The sequence below is a fragment of the Chelonia mydas genome, chromosome 7 (genome assembly GCF_015237465.2).
Source record: "Chelonia mydas isolate rCheMyd1 chromosome 7, rCheMyd1.pri.v2, whole genome shotgun sequence".
NCBI lineage: Eukaryota > Metazoa > Chordata > Testudines > Cheloniidae > Chelonia > Chelonia mydas.
Window position 1 is genome coordinate 112,851,268 of NC_057853.1, and position 24,095 is coordinate 112,875,362.

Genomic DNA, 24,095 nt, shown 5'->3' on the forward strand with positions numbered 1-24,095 from the left:
GTGCTTCAGAATACTGATCTTTCGTGTTACACCTACAGATCTACCACATACACACAAATAATAAATATTGATGGGTCTACTTGTACTACATTTTCACTGTGTATGCAGTGCGTTCATACAATAGGTATTACAATTGCTCTAAACTAAATTCATTGCACAGTGAAGTATTACATATGTTTGATAGTGTTACAATACAGGTTTTCATCAAAGCAATGCTTACATTTACAATACCAATGTACAAATGTATTTACCCCATCAAAGATTTTGTGATGCAAACAAGATTACTACTACACTTGATCTGATCATGATATTCGAACAGATCAAATCATAGTTTTTTTCCTTCTTTTTCCAATGCCTTTAAAAATTCTCTCTGCTATCAAAGAATTTTAATTTCTAAGGTTTGATCTAGGGAGTCCCATGTAAGTGTATAGTGTATGGGGGGGAGAGGAAACACATAACAGTGAATATTTTTAAGCAATGTAATCAATATTTTTGCTTTGTGTAGATTTCCCTGCAACAATAAACAAAAAGATCTACTTTCAGATTTGGAAACTCAACTTTAAAGGGAAAGCTAGACAACAAAAAGCAAGAAAGTACTCACCTCTTCACGTAATTTTATCAACTGCAACATGAACGCACAAAAAAGATAAAAAGGAAAGAAATGGCAGGAAAGAAAGATCAGTTGTGTGACAGGATACAGAATTAACATTGACAATTTATCTGTTTACATGTTTAGCATTTAAAAATCACAGACAAACACATTAAAAGAACCTAAACATAGACTACATGCAGAGTTTTTTGAACGAATAAAGATCACTTTCTCACACTGTCACATTAAACAAAGAGAATAGTGTGAAATTCTCTTTTAAACCACATCTAAGACACCATCATGAAATAAAGGGGAATGACTTCATAGAAGTCTATATTATAAAGAAAAAACAAGTTTACTGTTCCTCTCTTCTAAGATTGTACAGCTGAAGTGGTTTTGTATATACAAGTTTTCAGGATGTTTTCTGTATTTTTTTAGTTGTGACAACTGGTTTCTTATTTTACTAACAGATCTGACTTATTAATAGACTATAGTATCTTTATAGTTTGTCACTGGTACACCAATTCATATAATTCTCATTCAGAATGTAAATGCATTGTTATTATTGAACCTATTATAACAACCTTTTTTCCAGTTAAAAACAACCCAGCTTATGTGGGTTAGTGTAAGAGAATACTTATTTAGTGCACAATACATTTATTATAGGTAAAAGGAATAATGGCTATCATGAAACATGATTTATTTAAAAAAAAATCCACTTTGCATATGCATCCTAATTCAGGATCACTATATTTTATATATTTTTAAATAAAGGTGTGTTCGTAAATCAGTCCAGTTCACTGCAATCTACCTTTTTAACACTATTAATACCATTGTATTGGCAGGACTATTTAAAAAAACCCAACTAGCTTGAATACCAACTACACTGTAACATGTATCTCTCAAAATGGAGAGCGATCCATTAGTTTGTTGTACTAGAACAAAATAGTACAATTACTCACAATAAGTGTATACAAAGGGATGGTCTGTATGAAAAAACAGAGCTTTCTCACCGATTCCAGTTGAATTGGACAGTGACAATCTCAGTCTATGCTCATATTTCATTTACAATTTCACAAGACTAATATTCAACTTCTATATAAGATGAGAATGTTTACAAATACTGAGAATTTCCAGCAAGAGAGACGACCAAAAATAAAAATCCATTGGTTCCCTAGTATTTCATATGGTCGGTCTAAAATTAAACCTATACTTCAACCCATTACCAAAAAACAAGAGACAAAAGGTTACTAACCATATAAATTAGGAGGGTAATTGCAGTAACTTAAAATGAAAGATAAAGGAAACTTCCAAGAATTTGATATAAAGAAAACCACACTCTTTACCCACCAAACCACTTCTTAAAATCAAGTACTTGGCCTAGCATAAATCAGTCTCTCTCTCTATCTTCCCCCCCTTCCTTCCCCAAAAAGGCAAACATTACGTCTCTTTAGAAAGAGATGATCTGGGAGTTGATCACATAGCTATCTTTTCTTTCTGAGGTCACCATTCTTCAGTTGACTATGATACTTAAAGGGCCAAAGTTTAAAACTACTCTCCTGCAATAGAGCCCATTTGGGGCATGCCACCCTGCTATAATCAGAGAGAGTTTCAAAACGCTGCACATTTGTTTTTTCAATAGGTTCCAAACAAAAAATGTTCTATCTTGTTTGTGCTGCATGGCTGAATTTAAGCTCTGCATAGGATTTGCAGCTAAGCTAGGTAATGGGAGATTTTTTTTTAAATGTTGTCTGAGAGATATTCATTCAAATTAACAAAAGATGTATTTTTTTGCCATCTAACAATGCACTTGAAGGAAACATATTGCCTTTTTAATTTTTACGTATGTGTTTTTATTAAGCTTGCTGCTCAGTTGTAAACAGCATTTAAATATATACTGCCACCATTTTAGTTTATGATAATCAGCATATTTTTGAAACAAAGATTTTTTTCCCCTCCCAATACGGAATTGATACAAGAGGTAATCTGTTCCTTTGTAGGCTAAAAAAAAAAAAAAGAAAAAAAGAAAAAAAATCTGGTTTATGCTGGTTTGAACCAGCGGAATCTCTTGTGGCTAAGCCTTCTGCTGTGACTAAAATCAAAACGGCGCCGCAGTGTGTGTGTGTGTGTGTGTGTGTGCGCGTGTGTGCATCTGTGAGGCGTGTCACATGACACAGAAAACTACCCAAGTTTTTTTTAAAAAGCTGATAACGCTACTGTTGTCTCTGTCCGCATACAGATAACGAATAAATGCTGAACTCTATTAAACGCCCTTTACACATTATCGTGGGTCGAACACACAATTTTCTGAACTTATGATGACAGTCTATTTATTTTGCTATAAACCCTCGGCATGTAACGAACAGATTTGTGTCTGGTAATGATCTGCTCTGCCAGGGCTATATGAAATGATACCAACCTTCTTTAGATCTCGGGGAATTAAATTGACCAACTTCACCCCCTGGTCTGTAACTGAAGTTTGACGTACTTTATGCACAGCAAGCCCAAATCTAATATTATCAGAACTTTGTAGTCCGAAATTAAGTAGCCACAACATTTTTTCCTTTTACCACAAATCACACATACAGTGTGTGATGTAAAACACACACACATACACACACACACACACACACACTTATTAGTTAACCAGAAAGTTAAATTAAGTATTTACTCAAACATATTAGCAAATCTAGTTTGGGAATGGAAGGCAATAGTTATATATTTCAAACAAACAGATTGGTAATGCTATAAATACCTGCATGCTATATTTTTGGCATAAAAAGGTTTCTTATTTAACCCTATAGATGCTTTCTAAAAATATATGGAGTCATCACATAAAGCAACCATATAACTAGTAAATGGAAGTCACAACTTTAAGCACTGTAGCACTGCATTGAAGCGCTCAAGTCTTTCAAGGAATTTGATAAATACTGCCAGTCTGAATGACAAATATGTCTTGAAAGTAAAAGTCCTGCTTAAGACAACGGTCCTGGAAAAAACGATAACCCAAACATGCACAATAGGGTGGCTGGTTTTTTTTCGTCTCATATTTTTATAACTCAATGTGCTTTTATCTGATTATGTTCACTGGATTTAAATTAGGAGAAAATTAATGTATACAAAGCAAGCAATTACTTCATTAAATACAGCATGCCATCACTAGTATCTACCATACCAAACAAAGATATATTAATTTTAAAAGAAATTTTGATTGCTGGAATTTGTACATATTTTGACAACACTAGCAGCTTTTATATACTGTACCTATTATACACTAGCCGTATCTTGGCATAAGCATGGAGTCATGACCATGCTCTCAGACATAGTTGTCTGTACACATGATGATAATTTCTTAAGCGGGGAAAAGACCAGGACACCCTCATTTGCAATGTTTTGCAATATTAATTGTTCCTATGCAGATCTGTTTTGAGGAACAACTGGAGACTGAATTCTGTGTACTTGTTTACCTGCATAACCTCAGGCATATTCTGTGTATCCACTAAGTTGTGTATATCGTTGCAACTATATCTTTGAAACATGAATAAAGAGCTAACAGTTGAATAAACAAAAGACTAACCAGGCAACTGATTCTTTACTTTCCCCCCAATCTTATTTTCAGTTAACTTAATCCACTATCATATATAAATATATTCAATTCCATTTGCCTTTCCTCTCCAAGAAACAGTTATAAAAAAGTTTAATGTGACCGCCAATGTTCCATCTAAAGAATTGTACAAGCTTAGAAGTTTCTCTCTCCCTCACCTGGCTAACCCTCAAGCCTACCCTGATATTTATCTCCTCCAGTGATGGATTTTACCAATATTTCTAGTTTGCTAAAGCAGAAATTCTTAGGCAACACCTGTTTTTCATTGATTTAATCATTAAGAAAAAACTAGGTTTGAATATTGCAGGAAAAGACAAACAGCACTTCATTTAGTCAATTTAATCCAAACATAACAAATAATTAATTAGTCTAAACCCTGGATTACACTGAGGGTTAGTCCTTCCACCTGACTTACTCTGTCAAACAACATTAAAACAAACTTTTGCACATGAGAGAGATACCCCTAATATTTCATATAGTTTTCAGTTATATTGGGATGTTATGTTGGACAGGTAAAGTTTTATATTTATAAACTGCTTTTGATATCAGTACAAAGGGCAACAGCTTTTTGGGTTATTGGATTAAATACTTCTACATAGTTGGCTAATTATTCACATAAAAATACTCAAAACTTACATTTATGGTTGATTTAAAAAAACAGCACCGAATGGTATGTCAAACTTTAGACTAAAAAGTTTGTGTGTGTGATAACCAGCCAGATGCATGTACCCAAGATGATACTCTTATGATTAAGTATTTTCTTAGCTATAACAAGTATAATCATCATTATATTTTCATATGAAAAAGTGATAGAAAGAATTGGAGCAATCCAATAAATATGAGGAAGATCTTTGTGAACATTAGTCTTCATGTATTTAAAAGAAATAAGCCAGTTTCACAGCAGAGTTTCATGCTTATAAAAAGTTTGTCAAAAAAGAAAACAAAAAAAAATAATTTTTTTTTGGGTGGTGGTACAAAGTGTGTCAAGTTTAAGACATGAGTTGCAAATACAGATTTACATTTCTGAAGAGAACCAAGTGTTCTCCCCCCTCCACATTTTACCCTAGGTAACAAGTGGTCATTTCAAAGATCAAAAACAAACAAACCCCACGCTGGCATATAATTTTAAAATTACATTATTATATAACTCTTTTAGGGGAGACCATTTTTTTTCCTCCCTGAGAGTTTCGAAAAGAGATCACATCTCACAAAAAGTGCTCCTGTGAATCAGTTATTCAGCCTTTCCTTAAAAAGCAAAAACAACATTTTATATCGCACTCACACATTAGGTATTCTGTTATAAGTAAAACTTCTTACCACACCTGCCCTTTTATGTCTGATCTCACACAAATTTCTCTTAAAATGTGAAAACAGTGGTGTAGTTAAAAGATGTGAAAACCCAAATTCTATCTTAACACCTTTATATGTTTGAACTTATGATGATGACATGCAAATTATGAAAATTCTCTCCCTAAAACAGTCATACTTTTTTGTATTTAAAAAAAAACAAACTTTCAACTCATACCTTGTATATCTGCCTCTTTAAATATGTGTCTAAAGCTATTACAGACTCTTTTTATATTATACATTAATCTTAAATACAATATATGATTTCATCAATATACGCATTAAAGTCCATCATGTAAATTACCAATTATCCTTTTAATATTGTTCTGCTGATATTGTACTTGCTCAGTACTCAACCTTTTTAATCTCAATATTTTGGACATTTAAAGACTTCAGGATTTGTCCCTCACTTAGTTTTAACTCAGCTATTCCTGAGGCAAAACTCATACTGAAGTCAGAACTGAATAGAACTCCAGAATTTGGTCCTTATTTCTCCCCAATTTACAATATCCAAATAATTGAATTTATTGTTAAGTAATCATTTACCAAGCTTCACTTGTAAAATCAAAGTTACCACAGCAAAAAAAAAATATTATTCAAGTAAACTTTAAAATAACTTCTAATTTAAAAGTACCACATGCTAATTTTGGTGTGAGGGAAGACAAGGGAATTGATTTAAAATAAAATTTGGTTTTCAGATAGAAAACTTGGAAGACAAGTTTGAATCCCAGATGAAGTATTAATAGGTGGGTTAGATCCCTCTGAAAATAGTGTTTCCTTTATCATTTTTATGACCTTTTAAGAACCATGATGATAGTGTCCTGAATAACAATTTCATGATAAAACTCAAGGAGGGCTTATAGTAATTAAGCATCCTTTCATAAAAAGAAGTATATAACATTATAAACTCTAATACAATGTGTGAGAGAGAATTACAGGCTTTTACTGGTACAACTTGCATTTTTGGAACACGGAAAGAAAACCTGGTTAAGAAAGGAAGGCACACAAGGAAAGTGAGGGGTACTGTTCAATTCTGAGAGCTCACTTTCATTTGTTTTGCCTGCCAGTGTTGATTTAATTATACTGCATTATTATCAAAGCTGCATTATGTACTTTTTTATTCCTTTTACATGTGTTTGAGGTGAAGACCCTGGCTTTGTCAGCAAACAGTGCGTTTCAAGTTATTCCCTAAGTACTAAATAATAAAGAAAAGAGAAGAAAAGATTTTTTTTAAAGATAGCAGACAGTGATCACAAGGTAAAGGGTTAAATGTAAGATCTCCAAGAAACATTTTGAAGTTGATTAAGACCCCAGCTTTGCATTAAACAGTATCATTTCCACATGAGTTGTTGCTAATGCTGTTAAGGAGCAGCTTGAGAAGCCCAGTGTGCCAGTGACCTCCTTCACCCTCCAGCCACCCACTAGGGCTTCTTGATTAGCATCCTACCTGGTTCTCTGAGGAATTCCCATCATCCCCTAGGAGCTCATTCCGCACCTCGTCACTGTAGGCAATCCGTGACCTTTTCTGTAAAACAAAAAGAAAAAAGGGTTAGGAAGTAAACCTTCGAAGCCATCGGTCTCAAGGCTGATCATTTTAAACCTCGAGAGCCCCCTAATGGATACCTATTTGATAAAAATCTGCAAGTAAAGTTACTGAAAAGTTCCTTAACTGCAGAATTTCAACATATATTATTGGAAAAATATTAACATATTTGAGGAGATTGTAAAAAGTCACGTTCATCAACAAAACTTGCCTAGTAAAGTACTTGGATATACAGTATGCTATTCAAGTTTTGAGAACTAGAACATTTTACATATTACCGCAGAAGTGTTTATAGAGGCATAGATGTATTTATCTGAAGCTATCTTATTACCTGGAATGGGAACTCTTGAACTAAAACAGTAGTAATGTCATGAAACAGGGAAGGGAAAGCTGAGCTTTTCCTACATCAAAGAGATAACTTTTTAACAATGTACATTGGCCAAAAAGGGTTTAAAATGACAGATCTAGAAAATAAATAAGGTTTTCTTTGCTGTTACTGTAAAGGCCTATGGGGAAAAAAAGACCATAAGAAATCTGAGGGCTGGGTATGTGGGCGAGGGGGAGGGAAGAAGAGGGACAACAGTATTGGGAAATGTTAGTTTACTTCACTTTATATAAACACATCAAAACTTGGTAAAATCAGAAAGCCAAATATGGGCCTAAGAGACCATGTCATGATTTGTACTGTCTTCAAACTCCAGACTGTCTCATTAAATATTCATCCCTATTGATTCCAAATTAGCATATTTTTAAGAAAGCTATGAACAGTTGAAAACAAAGGTTCAAACAACCATCCCAAGGTCACTTAGGCACCATGGTGTGTTAGAATTCCAGAGATAGAGCTCAGCCTTAAAGTTTTGTGGCTGCCAGCGAACTGTACAGTACCATTTTACTTTCCTGCTTCAATTTTTTACATTTACCACTGAAAGGAAAAAGGGTATTTTAATTGATTGTTTTATAGCTTTTTTAAATTAAACATGGATATGACAAGTTTTAATATACATGAAAGGAAGTGGCTAGAACTAATACTCCGACAACTAGACTTTGTCTGTGGAAGCTTCCCTGCACAGCTCTGCCAAAGCACTCCAGTTCCGACCTACAGTAGTACCTGTAGCAACAACTCATGAAACACAGCAATCCTAGAGAAAAGAAAAGGAGTACTTGTGGCACCTTAGAGACTAACCAATTTATTTGAGCATAAGCTTTCGTGAGCTACAGCTCACCTCATCGGATGCATACTGTGGAACGTGTAGAAGATCTTTTATACACACAAAGCAAAAGATCTTCTACACAGTATGCACCCGATGAAGTGAGCTGTAGCTCACAAAAGCTTATGCTCAAATAAATTGGTTAGTCTCTAAGGTGCCATAAGTACTCCTTTTCTTTTTGCGAATACAGACTAACACGGCTGTTACTCTGAAACCAGCAATCCTAGATCTTACCTGAGTTGGCTGCCAAGTGTACCAAAAACTTGCCTCAGTTTGGGATGCAGACACAGTTTACTAGAGAGTAGACTAAGCCCGGGGAAATTCATTGCATTTGTGACCAAATAAAAATATGAAAATTGGTCACCACTGGGAAGAAGACTACCAATGAACTAAGCCAGGGCACCACCCAGCTTACATGCAACATTTTAAGCTGTTTATCCTTTATGATTAAGGTTTGCCCTTTCACGATCATCATCATTATAATGCTTACCAATTTGTGGTGCAACTGCTCGTGTTCAATACTAGAATATATACTAAAGCTACAGCTATACATAGCAAGGACAAAGCATACCATGAACCTACTACAAGAATTGAACTGTGCTAAATTTCTTTTTCCCTACTTGGAGATCTCAGCCGCAGCAGTTTCATACTATCCAAGCAAAAGTAGTCTACAGCATTAAAGGAAATGAGAACCTTTAAACAGGCTGTGGTATCAGAGCTGCCTGTTTAAATTATTCATTTCATCACTATGGGGGACTAAAACACTCCACAGTATGCAAGAAATCATATGGAGATGGGTTTTGTTTTTCTCTTTTTTCACCAAAAAGCCAACAAATTGGCATAGATTGCTCAATTATATTATTTTCATATTTTTACTCGATACACATCAAACAAGGAAGGAAATTACAAATATATGTCAATAAATATCTAGAGAGACAACGTGGGTGAGGTAATATCTTTTACTGGATCAACTTCTGTAAAAGATATTACCTCACCCACCTTGTCTCTCTAATATCCTGGGACCAACACAGCTACAACACTACAATAAATATCTAATCTTTTTTAGTTAAGATCCAATCTCTACACATGAGGTCCAGCAATCTAAGTGTACAGTCTTACACAATCACCTAACAGCGCAGCACCATGGACATTGGTAATGTTAACCATATTTCTCACTATTACCTTGCAATGGTAAACATCATGCTCCATTAGTTTGTTGTCAGGTGTACCATTTGGCTAATTATAGAGAGTTTGAGGAGTTCTTGGTTTCACATAATTCATTTGAATGATTAAAGTGGTGATTGTTCCAATTTACAAGGGACTGTATGAGAAAAAGTGTGCTTTATGACAAAGAATCACAACATTTTTGCAATCATTCTATTTTTTTCCCCCTCAAAAAGACACTATACCTATCCTTCATGTCAATATAAGTGCAGCTAATAATGTCTGTACCATTGTTCTTTTATTACAATGATCTGTCCTGATTAGAAAATCAGCAGTTGTACTGAAAGAAATAATCTTTTGACTACGACTAGGTGCAACTCTTTGCCTTAATCAATAAATAATTTGATATTACTTTTTAATCACAGTTTCACCACCACCTGAATCAATAATATAAAAGGACCTTGGAACTAAAGTGCTCATTTGTTCTATCAGGATTTGTACAAAACATCAATACTTTATTTTCTTTAACAAAAAATAAAAATAATGATTGTAGTAATTTGGCTAATACTTATATTTGGCTAATCAAAATTAAAAACAAGAAAACGGATTAATACAAATCTGATCATTATAAATATTTTAAGATTTTTTTTCTTCATAACTATCAACAGTATATAAATATGTACTTTAGCCAAATGCAAGCATGATAGTTTGAGCTGGAAATGTCACACATTCTGCTACAGTTTGAAGGAACCCAATTCATAATGCATTTTATAAATAGTTAATGACTTCTATACATAAGCTAACCAGGCAAATCAAAAAATTGTCAACATTTTTAGTCTTAGTTGTCAGTTACCACTGTCTACTGGTACTTTATATGTATGTTTCTAGAAAAGACAGAAGCTTTACAGAGTTTGTAATCCAATGCATTTTCTGGGCAGCTCAATATGAGTTTCAGACCTTCTATGTACAGTTTTTCTCTGCAAAGGTTTGTCAAATACAGTAGAAGTTTTTCTTGCATTTTGTATGTATATGTGCTAAGTTCTGTGCACAAGTGTTTAACGTTACTGAGTGTATTGGTATACGTGTACACGCTCAGAGATCATAAGCGGTATAGTATACATGCCCACAGTTACACGAAGGGCCTAAGGTACTAGCCAGAAGAACTTCTAGACAAAGAAAGTTTCAGTAGCTGCTTTAAATGTACTACAGTACTCAGACCTTCTGCCAAGGAATAATTTCTGATTCTAGGCAGATCTCACTTGGTTTATGAACAAGATTTTTACATACCGATTGGGTGATTTTCTTAAAGCCCTGTTCACACAGATACACTTGCTCAGTTCTGTCTGGCAATTTGGCTTTAAACAATCTGTCTACTTGACCCAAGCCTTAACATTTCCCTACTGAACTGAATGTGTTCATGGGCAGCCACAGTTAAAATTAGAAATAAAATGAATTAACTCAGCTTAAACTAATTGAGAACTGTGATCTGCAGTACCACCCCCTGTATGATTTTACATGTGAAGTAGGGTACATGCAACTCAAGTGTAAGAATTCTGTTATACTAATCTGAGCATAACAATGAAGTTAGTCTATTACTAAAGCATACTAGAAGCTAATTTCCATAGCCTACACATGGCAAACCAATTGCTTAAATTGCCTCACCTGGGAATGTAATATAATGTTATCATCAGACCAGCCACACTGTAAATAGATTTATAATGCTTTCCATATGCTAGGCTATGTTGCATATGAATTAAGTAATGATCTGGTATTACAATACAATCAGCTAGTTCCCACACCTGGCAGACAGGATATTTTGCTAAATTACTACCTATACAGCTACATCTCAAAATAAAGAAGGAAACAGCAATGGGAAGAAAAACAATCTACATGGCATATGACTGATTTTACATAGTAATCCAATAAGATTTAGATAGAGGTGCCCGAAATAATCTGTTCCCAACATCTGTACAACAGAATGCATGCTTATTCATTTCTAGTCAATTCCGGCCTACTTTTCCACATTCTATATTTTAATTACTCATCCGCAATGTTCACATTGGTAAGGGAAAGCACTAGCCCCTGCTCCTCGTTTCTATGTACTTTCAGCAGTGAGCCAAATAACTGATGCAGAGCATTGCATGTTTTCGTAACTAAACTAAGGAACAGCGTTTCTCCCAATTACTAATCGAACTAGTCTACAGACGCCCAAAGCTAGATATATTTCAGACAAATGGCCCACTCTAGCCCAGTTATTCCTTTTGCCCAGCCGTACTTTTCCACCTCGATGTATTTCAGAATGGTTACAAGAATTTTTTTTTTTTTTTTTGGTAAACCGTGTGATAAATCTATAAACAATAAAAAGTTTTGCCGATACTTTTTTCTTTTTCAATATACGGTTTTCTAGAGTATTTCAGATGGCTAAAGAAACACTGCCCACTTCAAAGAAATCACATTTCTGTCTGAAAACTGCACCTACTGTAAATACCAGGAACATCTAAGATTACTATAATTTAATACAGTTAGTGGGGAGAAATTCTATTTTTAAAAACGTATTTATGTACTTTGTGCATAGACAGTTTCACGTTGCCCCCGTAAAGTTGGAAAGCTAAGACCTGATCCAGCAATGTACCATGTTTGAGCAGACTGCTATCCTCACACATTATATGTTGCAGGATTGGAACCTTAATTCCTTCCTTAAAGCATCCTCTGTGAAGCAGAAAGCTCTTCAAACGTGTTTTCTGATTTTTTTAGGAGAGAAAAATTGGTCTCTCTATTTAAAGGGTGCTCTGACAGAAATAACAGAGCTTTTTTAATTAGTCTACTTTTAAAGTATTCAGCGGACAGTGTCTTTTTATGGAGAGTTAAATCATATTGACAACTTTTTAAAGAAAATGCATTCAACTTTAGTGTCATGAACAGATCTTATCCTAACTGCTTCAAAAACATTTTTCAGCAGATGGTCTCAAAAACAGGTCACATGAAGGCAACAAATTGAACTTCTATATTTGTATGTCAACGAGGTCATTTTATCAAACTATTTCAGACCTCAATCCAAAAGGGGCTTAACCAAGTGTAGAAAACTAACTTCTGATCAGTTCTGTCTACAAGGCAAGAAACTGATTCCACATTGCTAATCTGGAATGTAATAAAAAACCAACTTTCAACTGTTTTCAAAGAAAAGTTAAAATTTAAAGATGATATGCTTTATACCCATAGAAAATAAACCGCTCTGATCACTTCCCGTCCCCAAATAAAAACTAAGGTGAATGAAAGCATCAATCCAACAGAATTGTTTAGATGACAAAAGTCAATCCCTGAAACACTTCAAATCTCCCTCCTCCCCCCAAATTGTTACAGGCAAACTACAGAAAACAAGATTACAACCTATAATTTGAATGCTGCCACTTCACAAAATCAAATGTCTTCCAACAAGAGCACAGCCAAATCAAACCATCAGTAAAAATGTTAATGTGAAGTTAATGCAGAGAGAGCATCACACATTCTACGCAGAAGTCACAAGTCTATAAACATTCTTTTCAACAATCATCTTCAGATACTTTTTCAGCTTCATTATGGGGTGAGAGCAGACATGAAGGTCAAGATAACCCCCATAAGAATACACACTCTGTATTATGTTGTTGGTGAAAAATGCAGCTTCTGCCAACAAAACAACTTCTACCGCAAACCTCATGACCAATGGACTATGCATGTCACCAAGATGGCCAATGTTAAAACAACCTACTAGATTATACACATAATTAGGGAAGAATGCAGGTTACCTGTGAGAGAATTGTAATTCATTGTTTCTGTGTGCACATTAGGAGTAACAGAAGCAGATTTCTAATGTGAAGAGACATTTGTATTCACAAAAAAGTCCAACATTTAGCTGAACTCTGCTTTCTAATGTTAATAACTTACTAAAGAAAAGGCTTTCCCAAAACCAAAGGTCACAGACCAAAAGCATCCTTTACAGATGGTGCTCAAAAGTTCATCATCACTACTTCTAATTCAAATGGACACTGCATACAAAAAGATGATGTGATACAATATTAAGGATATAAATGTAAACATGAAAAAGCTAAGAAAGGCACTGCATTACTATTGATTACATATGTATCCAAAAACCATGCTAAATAGTTCCTCTCTACTTGGTGTTTTTACCTTTTGGATGTTTTTGAAGTTACCACACTCCCTCTCGCAATTTTAGGCATTGCTTAAGCAAGTTAAGTATATTTAATTCTTTTAATCCTTCATCAGAAGCCTATTTCTTCAGTCTCTTTAGACATGTAGTTGGTTCTTAGAAGCGCTGTACAACAGTTTGTCAACAACTTCAATCAGATGCCATAATCTGGTCAAAGCATTCTAGCTGTGATCTCACCAGAGTTTAGATAGATAGAAAATTACTATTAAACTAAGAGGTGTCTCTCTGTATGCGGCCTGAAACCTCACCTGCCTTTTGCACTGCAAACTCATATCTAATCAGCTGTCGACTATTACCTCCAGGATTCTTGAAGCATTCCCACAGTCCAGATGTCTCCCTTCCATTGAAAATTACTTCTGATTATTATCCCCCAGATGTATTCATTTGTATTTTTCCCATAGAATGGATAGAATGTTTCTATCCATTCTATGCCCTTTTGTAGAATTCCTCTATTTTACACAGGAAAACCTCTCAATGTAATTTCATCTGCAAAGTTCATTCACGTGCTATTTGTTCCCTTTCCAATATATAAACAAAAGTGCTTAATAAGCATGACATACTGGGTAGTCACAGTGAGACTAGTGAGGGGATATGTCATCCCTGCCCCGCAACCCTTGGGTGCCTCACAATGCCTTGCTGACGTAGCTCCCACCTGGGCCGCTCATGAACAGCCTTCCAGCATGCAAGCCACACCCTGAGTGTGTGTGTAGCTGCAGTTTGCCAGTTACGCTCTGGTTCTCACCAGCCTTGGTTGTACTGCAGGGTGGCCCCAACTGCAGGGTGCCCCCAAAATGTATATCCTGAACTGCCCAGAAAGGTAGGTTCTGTACCTCTCCTGGACAGTACGAATATTTAAGTCCCTTACTCCTTGAAGGGAGCAGTATACCAGTTTATTGTCTTAAACAGCATCACCCAAACACCAATTTAAAGCGTGGATTAGATAAACCCATAAAAGAAGTTTATTAACGACAAAGAGATAGATTTTAAGTGAGTACAAGTACTGAGGCATAAAAGTCAGATACGATTTTTTTAAAAAAAGCTTACTAGTGCCTAAAAATAATATTAGATTGAAGCAAACTTTTTCATCACATGCTTCCGGCAAAGTTACTGACCAAACACTTCAGGTCAGGACCTGTTTTGATCATAAACTCTTAACATCATACAGGGAAATCTCATAACTTCACATACCATGTTGCCACACGTATTTTAACAGGACAATCCTGACTAGCAAATTATTAGTTTTTAGATGATACCTTGCAAGGCATACAGTGGACAAAGATTATTACACTAGTGTGTAGGGTGTGAATATTCTGTCACAATAAAACACAGTTAACACCAATCCTTACAACATGCCACAAGACACCTTCCTGACTTATTAATTTTTGATTACCACTGGCCTTTGTTCACAGTCTTCCGACGAGTAACTGGCCTCTCTGACAGTGTTAATTTCTAAATTAAAATTTCACAAAATAGAAATTAGACATAGAATATACTAGCTAGACCAACAGAGGATTCCTCCTGACATTAGAACTTCAATCTAGTTTCAATATCCTATACAATGTGTCTTCCACTGCTTCCCTTGGGGAACTATTCTATAATCTACTGCAAACACTTCATCCGACGACTTTGGGTGAAAGGAAAGACCATCTACTGAGTGAGGTTGAAGGGGAGAAGACAAATTTAGGAAGAAAAAGAGACTGACAATGTCACTTTGTTCCAGTAAATAACTAGACATCTGACTGAGGTGGCATGTCATTCACTTTTGTCATGTATTTAAATGAAAATCTTGTGAGGGTATTTAGAGCCAAGTTAAACACCCAGAGGACTAAGTTTGAGCGTCTCAGCTGCTGCTATTGAGTAGTTTTCTCTTGAGATCTGGTCTACCCTGTCTCACCAGGAACAGAAAGGTGACAGGTAAACCTGCATTCAAATTCTTGTCCAGACCATTCTGGAGAAAAGTTAAGAGGGCCAGGATGAGTCATCTAAGGGGTCACAGCTGCCTCTCTCTGCACTATGCCCTGAAAAACACTTCAAACCAACTTGGACAGAAAGCAGACATATATGCATGCAGCCTAATGATTAACAGATATTTTTAAGGTTCCTCTCAGTTTTATTTCCTGCCTCCATCTGTTGATTAGCGGCTTATTATCCTTTGCCTAGGCTCTCAGAATTGGGTATTGAAGAAACAGGGGTTTGTAATGAAAGTCTACATGTAAGTGGTCTGAAGTGGCTGCTATCTGTGAATGCTAGAATTTTTTCCCCTCTTTTTCTACTCTCTTATGCCATGAACACATAGCAGTTTAATCTAGCAGCAGAGGAACCTCTTGAAAGCTGATTTCTTTACATGATTTTTAAACCTCGATCTTGCACTTTTCGGTTACTGTGACTCTGTCACAGATCTCAACCCTGTTGAGTGCATATTTTATCTGTTGTCAAAACATCATTGGGAGTCAAAATGATCTCTTCTCTTATTACCAAGGGAATCTCGCAAAACACTCCTGTTATCCTATTATCCCTGACCTCCTGTCCCGATTTTTCACAATTGCTGTCTAGTCACCCTAACATTAAGTAAAACAGTTAACAAAAAAAACAAAAAATTATGTGTGTGCAACACACCCAAGTTAACATTGCTATCTGAATACTAATTTCTAAATTTCCAGAATTTCTTATTAACATTAGCACTCAGATTATACTAACAGAGGTCGGTCTCTCTCTCTCTCACACACACACACACACACACACTCCTTTGTGTTTAATAATGTTAACAGTTTAATGGCCAAAATTAGGCTCTCTAGTTCACAGCATATTGAAGGAGGAGTACATGCCCACCTTTATGGCAACATACCAGGCTGCAGGCAGGCATTGCTGGGATAGAACTAGTAGATACATGCTGTGCTGAATCGATAGCTAACTTGATAAAATACTAGGTCAATTGCTCAGACTTGGCTTTTTCTAGCTTTTTTCCACAAGCTGATGACTGGCAGTTCCTGCTTTATGCTCTATCAGATGAAAGTCAGTAAATAATCCACTGCCTATAGTTTATCGACTTAACCCTGTCCCCTTTATACTTTTCCTCAGAGTTTGCGATTTTTTCTTTAAATTCAACTATTCATACCAGCATGCCAATCACTACGCTTATGAAATTGAAATGAAACTCCCAAGAAAGTCACAAGTAATGGGCATAACATCAAGCCAAATTAATTTCTATGAACAGTGTCGCAGAACACTGTAACATCTCTTCTACTGGACATTTCTGGACCATATGAATTAAATACCAGGGTTCTGAAAGTTCTTTGTAGCTTGGATTTCTCAATATTAGAAAGATTATCTAATAGATTATATGATTCCCAATTAATGTTCATACAGACCCTTTCCCCTCCCACTCATGTAACAATCCTGTAGCAAACATAGCAATTGCTTAGATGCAAAAGTACGCAGATAGCCATATGATACATCTACTCTGGTCCTCTCAGCTGTATAAGGCAAATAAGGAAAACAGCTAGTACCACATGACCAACCAGCTCTCCATGCACCGCCACCAAGTGTTTTGCAGAGCATAGTTTAGGAACATGTTTTACCAGACCATTTTTCACCAAATAAAAATTATCTGCTACATAGACAGACAGGAAGCGTACAGTGAATGTAGTATTGCCAACCCCACATACTTCAAAATAACTCTGACACTTCCCAGAGATCTCCAGGGTTGTGAAACACCTAACCACTACCTGCCCTTAGCATGAGGAAGTCTTGTCTGTGCCTGCTGTGGATCAGCTCCCTGAAACCACCAGCTTCTGGCAACACAAGCTACCTTTCAGCCCTCCGCAGGTTGGCGATAGGCATAAACACTAACCCCCGCGTCCTCCAAGCATCCCTCTGGAACAGTCAGCCCCTTTCCACTGATAAAAAGAAAAAAGGAGTACTTGTGGCACCTTAGAGACTAACAAATGTATTTATTTGAGCATAAGCTACAGCTCCGATGAAGTGAGCTGTAGCTCACGAAAGCTTATGCTCAAATAAATGTGTTAGTCTCTAAGGTGCCACAAGTCCTCCTTTTCTTTTTGAGAATACAGACTAACACGGCTGCTACTCTGAAATCTTCCACTGATGGATCACAGAACTTTCAGATTTGCTGTTCCCAAAGGAATAGCACCTAGTCTGCAAGAATCAACTTCAGATCACCCCACTACTTAGCACAGAGTACATATATTTTATAAAAGAAGAATAAGTTTATAAAAGAACAGATACACAAGTGATGTAGAGTGAGGTTTTTTCTCCTGCTGACAATAGATCACCTTAATTGATCACTCTCGTTATAGTGTGTATGGCAACACCCATTTTTTCATGTTCTCTGTGTGTATATATATCTTCCTACTGTATTTTCCACTGCATGCACCCGATGAAGTGGGTTTTAGCCCATGAAAGCTTATGCCCAAATAAATGTGTTAGTCTCTAAGGTGCCACAAGTACTCCTCATTCTTTCTGGAAACAAACAGTTACTTATAAAACCATCATAATGCTTTTTAGAGCCTAAACTTAACTAACAAGGCATCCCCTTATCTCTTACAAGACAACTTACCCCAAGTCCTTTTCCTAGTGTTTTCAACCAGTTTGACTGAGATGCCTTCTCACAAGATCAAGCCTACAGGCAGCTTGCCCTCACAGATTGAAGTAATCCCTGGGTATTCACATGCACCCCAGATATAGTTTCAAAAGTTCACTATCTTACTTCTAAACAGGATAACCTCTGCTGTTTTCATTTTTCCTCCAGCCCTTTCAATCTATTGATGGACATTTTCCTCAGACTGTAAATGAGTGTGCATTGTGACCCATATAGTACTCAATTTGCCCGTCATCAGGTGGAGGGAAATAAGAATCTCTTACACACACACACCCCTCTTCACATATTCTCTGTACATACATTTCACAATGATTATGAAGACCAGTGTGCCATAGGCTTTCATTAGAGACCTTATATAACATTCTTTGGCAGACCTGGATCCAAGGGATCTCTGTTACCCTTATATACCCCATGCCCTATTCCAATTGATATCAAGAGGTCCTTGGGTCACAAAAAAACAAAACCTCACCCTAAGAAGCAAAATAAAAATTACCAAGAGACTATTTAAAATAATAAGATTTGAATAGAAAATAGTACAATACACTGGTTTGTAATGACTTCAGGTTGAAAATTCAACCTTAAAATGCACACAAACAGAAAAATCACACAGACTGATTTTTCTTCACTCTGCTAATCCCTCAGGTGGTGGATCTCTCATTCTTTCCCTCTCCACCACTTACCTACCTCCCACCCTACTAACCCATTTACCTCTGTAGTCACCTGCGTCTCCCTTCTCTCTCACAGCAAGATGTCCCCTCATGTTTTCTTCACTCCCTTTTCACTCCATTGTTGCTTACCCCAGCCTCCCTCACATTCTACTGATCCCCTTTCAGTCTCCCACTAGCTCTCCCAGATTCCTGGGTCTCTCTCTCTGTACCTCTCCCTTCATCCCCCATACACTATCAATTGGTACATGATGAATGGGGGTAACCATTTTAAGTGAGCCCAGTCTGGCTTCAGAGTCATTGAAATTTCAGCATGTTGGCCATTAGCTACAGCCTAATTTGGCTTTAGGAGAATGGCAGCCATATTAATGGGGACTGGAGGGGGGCAGGGAATAATGGCTCATCCAATGTAACGGGAGACAGTGGCCATAGAGTAAAAGTTTGTGACATTGCTGGAGGAGAATATGAAGTTTAGAGATTTTTGTTTTGTTTTTTAAAAGACCATGTACACACTTAGCTAAATATCTTAAGTCACGATGTTATTGCAAGAGTGAGAACCTCTGAAAATGCCTACAGGCTGCTTCTCTGCAGCAGCTTGCTGGGAAACCCATTAAACCACTCCTGGTATAAAGATGTATGGAACATCAAAATGCAGGCCGGAAGCATTTTGTTTAAAGAACATTCCATGACAGAGGTGGGGCAAGTTCAACAACAAATGAGAGAAACCAAGACACAGGATACGTGCTTGCACTGAAAGGTCAGCTACCAAATGAAAACATGCAACTTCAGCTGATGTAGAATAGATCACATAATCCACTTTCATGTGATGAAAGCATACAAGAGAGACTTTGCTTTCATTTACTGAAACCACCCAGATTTTGAAGGACATAAATAAATTTATGATCATAGAAGTTAGATCAAATGGGTCCATAAATCTATAGAGAGTGAAAGAATCAAGGTTAAGATCTTTCAGGAAATACTTCTAAAGAAATGGATATTAAGTAATGAACTAGTACATTTGTCTTTATAAAACTTCTATATAAAAATCATATGCCTTTCCCAAATTACTTCACAAAGTAACAAGCTATGTACTCATATCAAGGGTCCAATGAGCTTCCCATTAGTCAGGAAGAGGTCTTCAGGCTTAAGTATATTCTTTGATGAGGGAGAAACTGGCCCCCCGCCCCCGACTAATTAGAAGGATTTGAGCGTTCTCTGTGCCTGACAAATGTCCACTGGGTGGAAAAAGAGATCCATCCCTGGGCAGAGAGAAGATGTGGGTGGTTGCCTAAGACCTGGTCTACCTACAAAGGTGGGTCGACCTAAGTCACCTTGCATCAACCTATTTCTGCTACTCAAATTTGTCTCTGGCTGACATAAGCATCCCATTATGGCGATGCAGCAAAAACAACTCCCTGAATGGCTTTCAACTGTGGTTGACCTACTGAGGTCAACACAGTGAGAGCATAGACACTGCGTGACTTATGTCAACCACAACATGCCTCCAGCAGCTGTTCCTCAATGCCCAACAATGACTGCTCTGGTCACAATTGTGAATGTCACTAACCAGGAGCCATGGAGACTGGAAGCCATCCCCAGCCCCGTTTAAAAACTCCTGTGCATTTTTGAAATGCCTTTTGCTGATTGCCCAGCTTGGCAAGCACACCTAGCATCTGTCCCTTGTTGGGCGCAACTGTTGAACTGATCATGTCGGCTCCACACACTAAATACACTCCTGCTCGGAGAAGACAGGAGGTAGTAGATCTCCTGGTCCTGTGGGGAGAAGAGGATGTGTAGGCACAGTTATGGAAGCCATTGAAACATGGACATCTACAAAAAGATTGGACAAGGGATGCAGGCAAAGGGGTATGACAGGGATCAGTAACAGTGCTGTGTGAAAGTGAAGAAACTCCAGCAGGCGTACCACAAGACCAAGGAGGCCAAAAATCAATCTGGCACGGAGCTGCAAACCTACGGGTTTTACAAGCTGCATGCCATACTTGGTGGATACTCTATCAGCAGCCTAGAGACTACTGTGGATACCTTTGAGGAGCACAAGTCACAGAGCCCAGACATGAACAGCGAGAAGGAAGAGGTGAAGAGGACAATTGCGGTTGTGGGAGGGAAATCCAGCTACGCGCCAAGCCAGGATGTTTTTGAGATTCCACTGCAGTCTCTCATATCCTACCAGCTGAGCATGCAAGAGCCCAGTGAAGGGGAAGGAATCTTGGGTTTGTGAGTGAATTTTTCCTTACAGTGTTCAAACATAAAGATGGTGTCCGGACCATCCCCAAATTAGCAGGGCACAGGTATCGATGACTTTTCTTTGTTTTACTCATACGAGAGGAGGCAGAGGTACAACAGAGGAAGAGGTATCAGTTTTTTATTCCCCTCTAGGATTAGGCAGGAGGTTTGCCAGGTGAAGCACTTTCTTTATGTGGCTAGGAGGGTACTATGGACATCCCTAAGAGATACCAATTAAGTGTTCCTGGAGGAAGGTACTCTGCAATCCTCTTCCAAAGGTTTCTAGGGATGGCAGCCTTATTTCTTCACCCACAAAGGACACTCGCCACTGTGACTTCAGCATCCACCATTACAGTAAAAAGGCTAGTGACATACAGGCCCAGCTGGTTTTAGGACGCCACCAGCAGCTATGCTCTCTGTGCACCTTTGTTACCCTCAGGAGTGAGATACCAGCTAAAATCACCACTGCCTGTGGAAAATAGTGCCAATATTCAGTGCCATTGCCCTGTACTTGTACCCATGGAAATAGGGGACAAAACATTATTGATTCAAGCAACTGAAAATTCCCTCCTTACTTCCCCCTCCCTTGCTCCAACAGGCCATGGCTGAGACTGGAGAGTGGTGCTGTGCAGAGCCACTCCAAAGCTGAAGTTGCAATAAGCATGTGAGAGCAACGGATGGTATATGTATAGCCAAACTGAAATGGAGAGGAATATTTTCTACCATTCTGATTTTAAAGTTCTATTCTGTTATCTTATTTAAGAAGTTATTGCATGTGTTTTTTTTAAATTGCATACAATTTTTGCACTGTTTTGGGTACACAGTAAGTTCTGTTTTAAAGAAATACATATTTATTGTTTATTAATTATTAATATTTACTTATATTTATTACTTCACAACATATACCATAGAATGCCTCGCATTACTCAAAGCACCCACTACTTGTAATTGTGCAGGACCTCAGGACTCATAGGTTCAGTGAAAAACAGTGTAATAATTGTGTGTGTTCAGCAAGCACCTCATAATTCCTAGATTCATTAAAAGAGCGTTGTATTCATAAATGTACAGCAAGCACAGCACAATTCCTAACAGACCCCAAAACTTCAGGGTCAGGTAAAGCACAGTCCACCACACCACTGCAGCAGACGGTTAAAGTGTTCTTTCAAGACCTTCCTTAGCCACATAGCTCCATGCTGAACTCTTCTAATGGCCCTTGTGCCTGGCTGTTCAAACTCAGACAGCCGCTCCACCTTTGCCCTCCACCATGGCAGCAACTTTTGCCTCAGATATTATGTAGGACACAACAGGCAGCTATAACATTGGGATACTTTTCTCACGGAGATCCAATCTTTTGAGTACATCATGTCAGCACCCCTTCAATCTACCAAAAGCATATTCAACTGTCTTTCTCCACCTGCTGAGCTGGTAGTTGAATCTCTCCTTGGTGTTGTTCCTGTTTGCAGCTTTCTGAACAGCCCTGTGTTCTTAAAGATGCAAGTGTCATGCACCTCCCTGACCAGCCTACACTGATATTGGTGAAGTTTCCCCACACTGCCCTGTGTTTGCAACGTTCCTGACAATAGTGCAGAGCTCTGCAGGCTCCATGCCTTTGTCAGAGACGGCAGAGCAAGTTTGTGGGATTTTAAAAAAATTATGGGATATAGGTGGCATTATGAGATGGAAAAAGTTGCATGATGGAAACTTGATCCCTTGCACCCTTAGTTTCTGACCCATTATGCACTGGAAAAATTTCTTAAAAGACATTGTGCTGGATGTGGGCAAATGGCACACTAGTGTATCCGTCCATGGTGCACCTGCTGTGCATCGACACAAGAACCCCTGATTAGTACACACAGTGGCAAAGGAACCAACCAATATGCACGCACACAATCAATATACTAACTCTGGTGGCTTTCCGCCTACATAACTTGCATCAGCCAAAGTTTGTAGTGCAGACATGGCCTAAGTTATATGCAACTGATTTGTGAGAGGCACTCTTACCTAAGGATGCAAAGTAGCCACAGCAGTGCCATGGTACTTTGTTGATTCCACAACTGCAGACCCCAAGATTGGTACCCTAGATATTAAAACCTATTTTACTGAGAAGGTATTGGCCAGACCACAAGGCTGAGGTACCAATTAAGGTTTATTATTTTCAATGTCATGCAAATCTAACCTCCACCAGGCAAAAAAGATTTCAGCTTAGTATTTTATTCAAAGGAGACCTTAGCAACAACATATTTTTCACTATGAATCGGAGCAAGCTCCAGAGGATGTAGGCACTAACTCATCAGAGTACATGTTTAGTCTTATCAGCAGGTCCCACAATGATGTTCCATAGAAGGGCACTAAGGATGGTACACAGCCTCATTCTATGCACCAGGCTGGAAGGCATTGCCAAAGATCCATAATCAGGTTTAGGTTTCATGACAAGCCCCTCAGAAAAGAAGCTGGCAAAAAAGAGAGTTATAAGTCAGAACAGAACAATAATTTCTTAAATGAAGCCACCGTATGCTGAGAAAAAGGTAGGACAGAAAGCAGTCAGTATTTTTTAAGATCTCTCACATTTCTCTTTAATTTCAGATTGAAAACCTCTCATATCTTTTCTATTGTTCCCATAGGTTAGATATTCCCAATTGTTATTATGAAGAAGCTACTAGTCCACCATCTCAAACAGAATGGTGTGCATACATATTTCTCCTGTCTTTGATTTGCAGACCTGAGGAATATGTATTACTTCTTATCTGCACGAACAAGCTCCGCTACAATCTTGGCATTCAGTCAGCTTTTATCTTGGGGACCCCAAATTGTACTGTTCGGCAACAGAGAGCACCTATCAAGATTGAACTCCCAAACAAATAGATTTTTGTCAGCCGTTCAATTTGTATTGGGGAGCATGCCAACAAAAA

General features: G+C 37.5%; 1 protein-coding gene across 21 annotated transcripts in view; it reads right to left on the bottom strand.

The window, feature by feature from the left end:
* VTI1A (vesicle transport through interaction with t-SNAREs 1A) overlaps positions 1 to 24,095 on the bottom strand; it is a 356,187-nt gene that overhangs the window by 277,356 nt on the left and 54,736 nt on the right. For 15 of the 21 annotated variants that reach the window (XM_037904208.2, XM_043551805.1, XM_037904201.2 and 12 more), the window contains exons 4-5: positions 6,988 to 7,065; positions 602 to 622 (exon numbers count right to left, since the gene is read on the bottom strand). In XM_037904208.2, coding sequence (XP_037760136.1) covers positions 602 to 622; positions 6,988 to 7,065 — 99 coding nt within the window. The remainder of the gene's footprint in view (positions 1 to 601; positions 623 to 6,987; positions 7,066 to 24,095) is intronic. The other 6 variants (XM_037904203.2, XM_037904214.2, XM_043551802.1 and 3 more) reach the window with 1 other exon arrangement.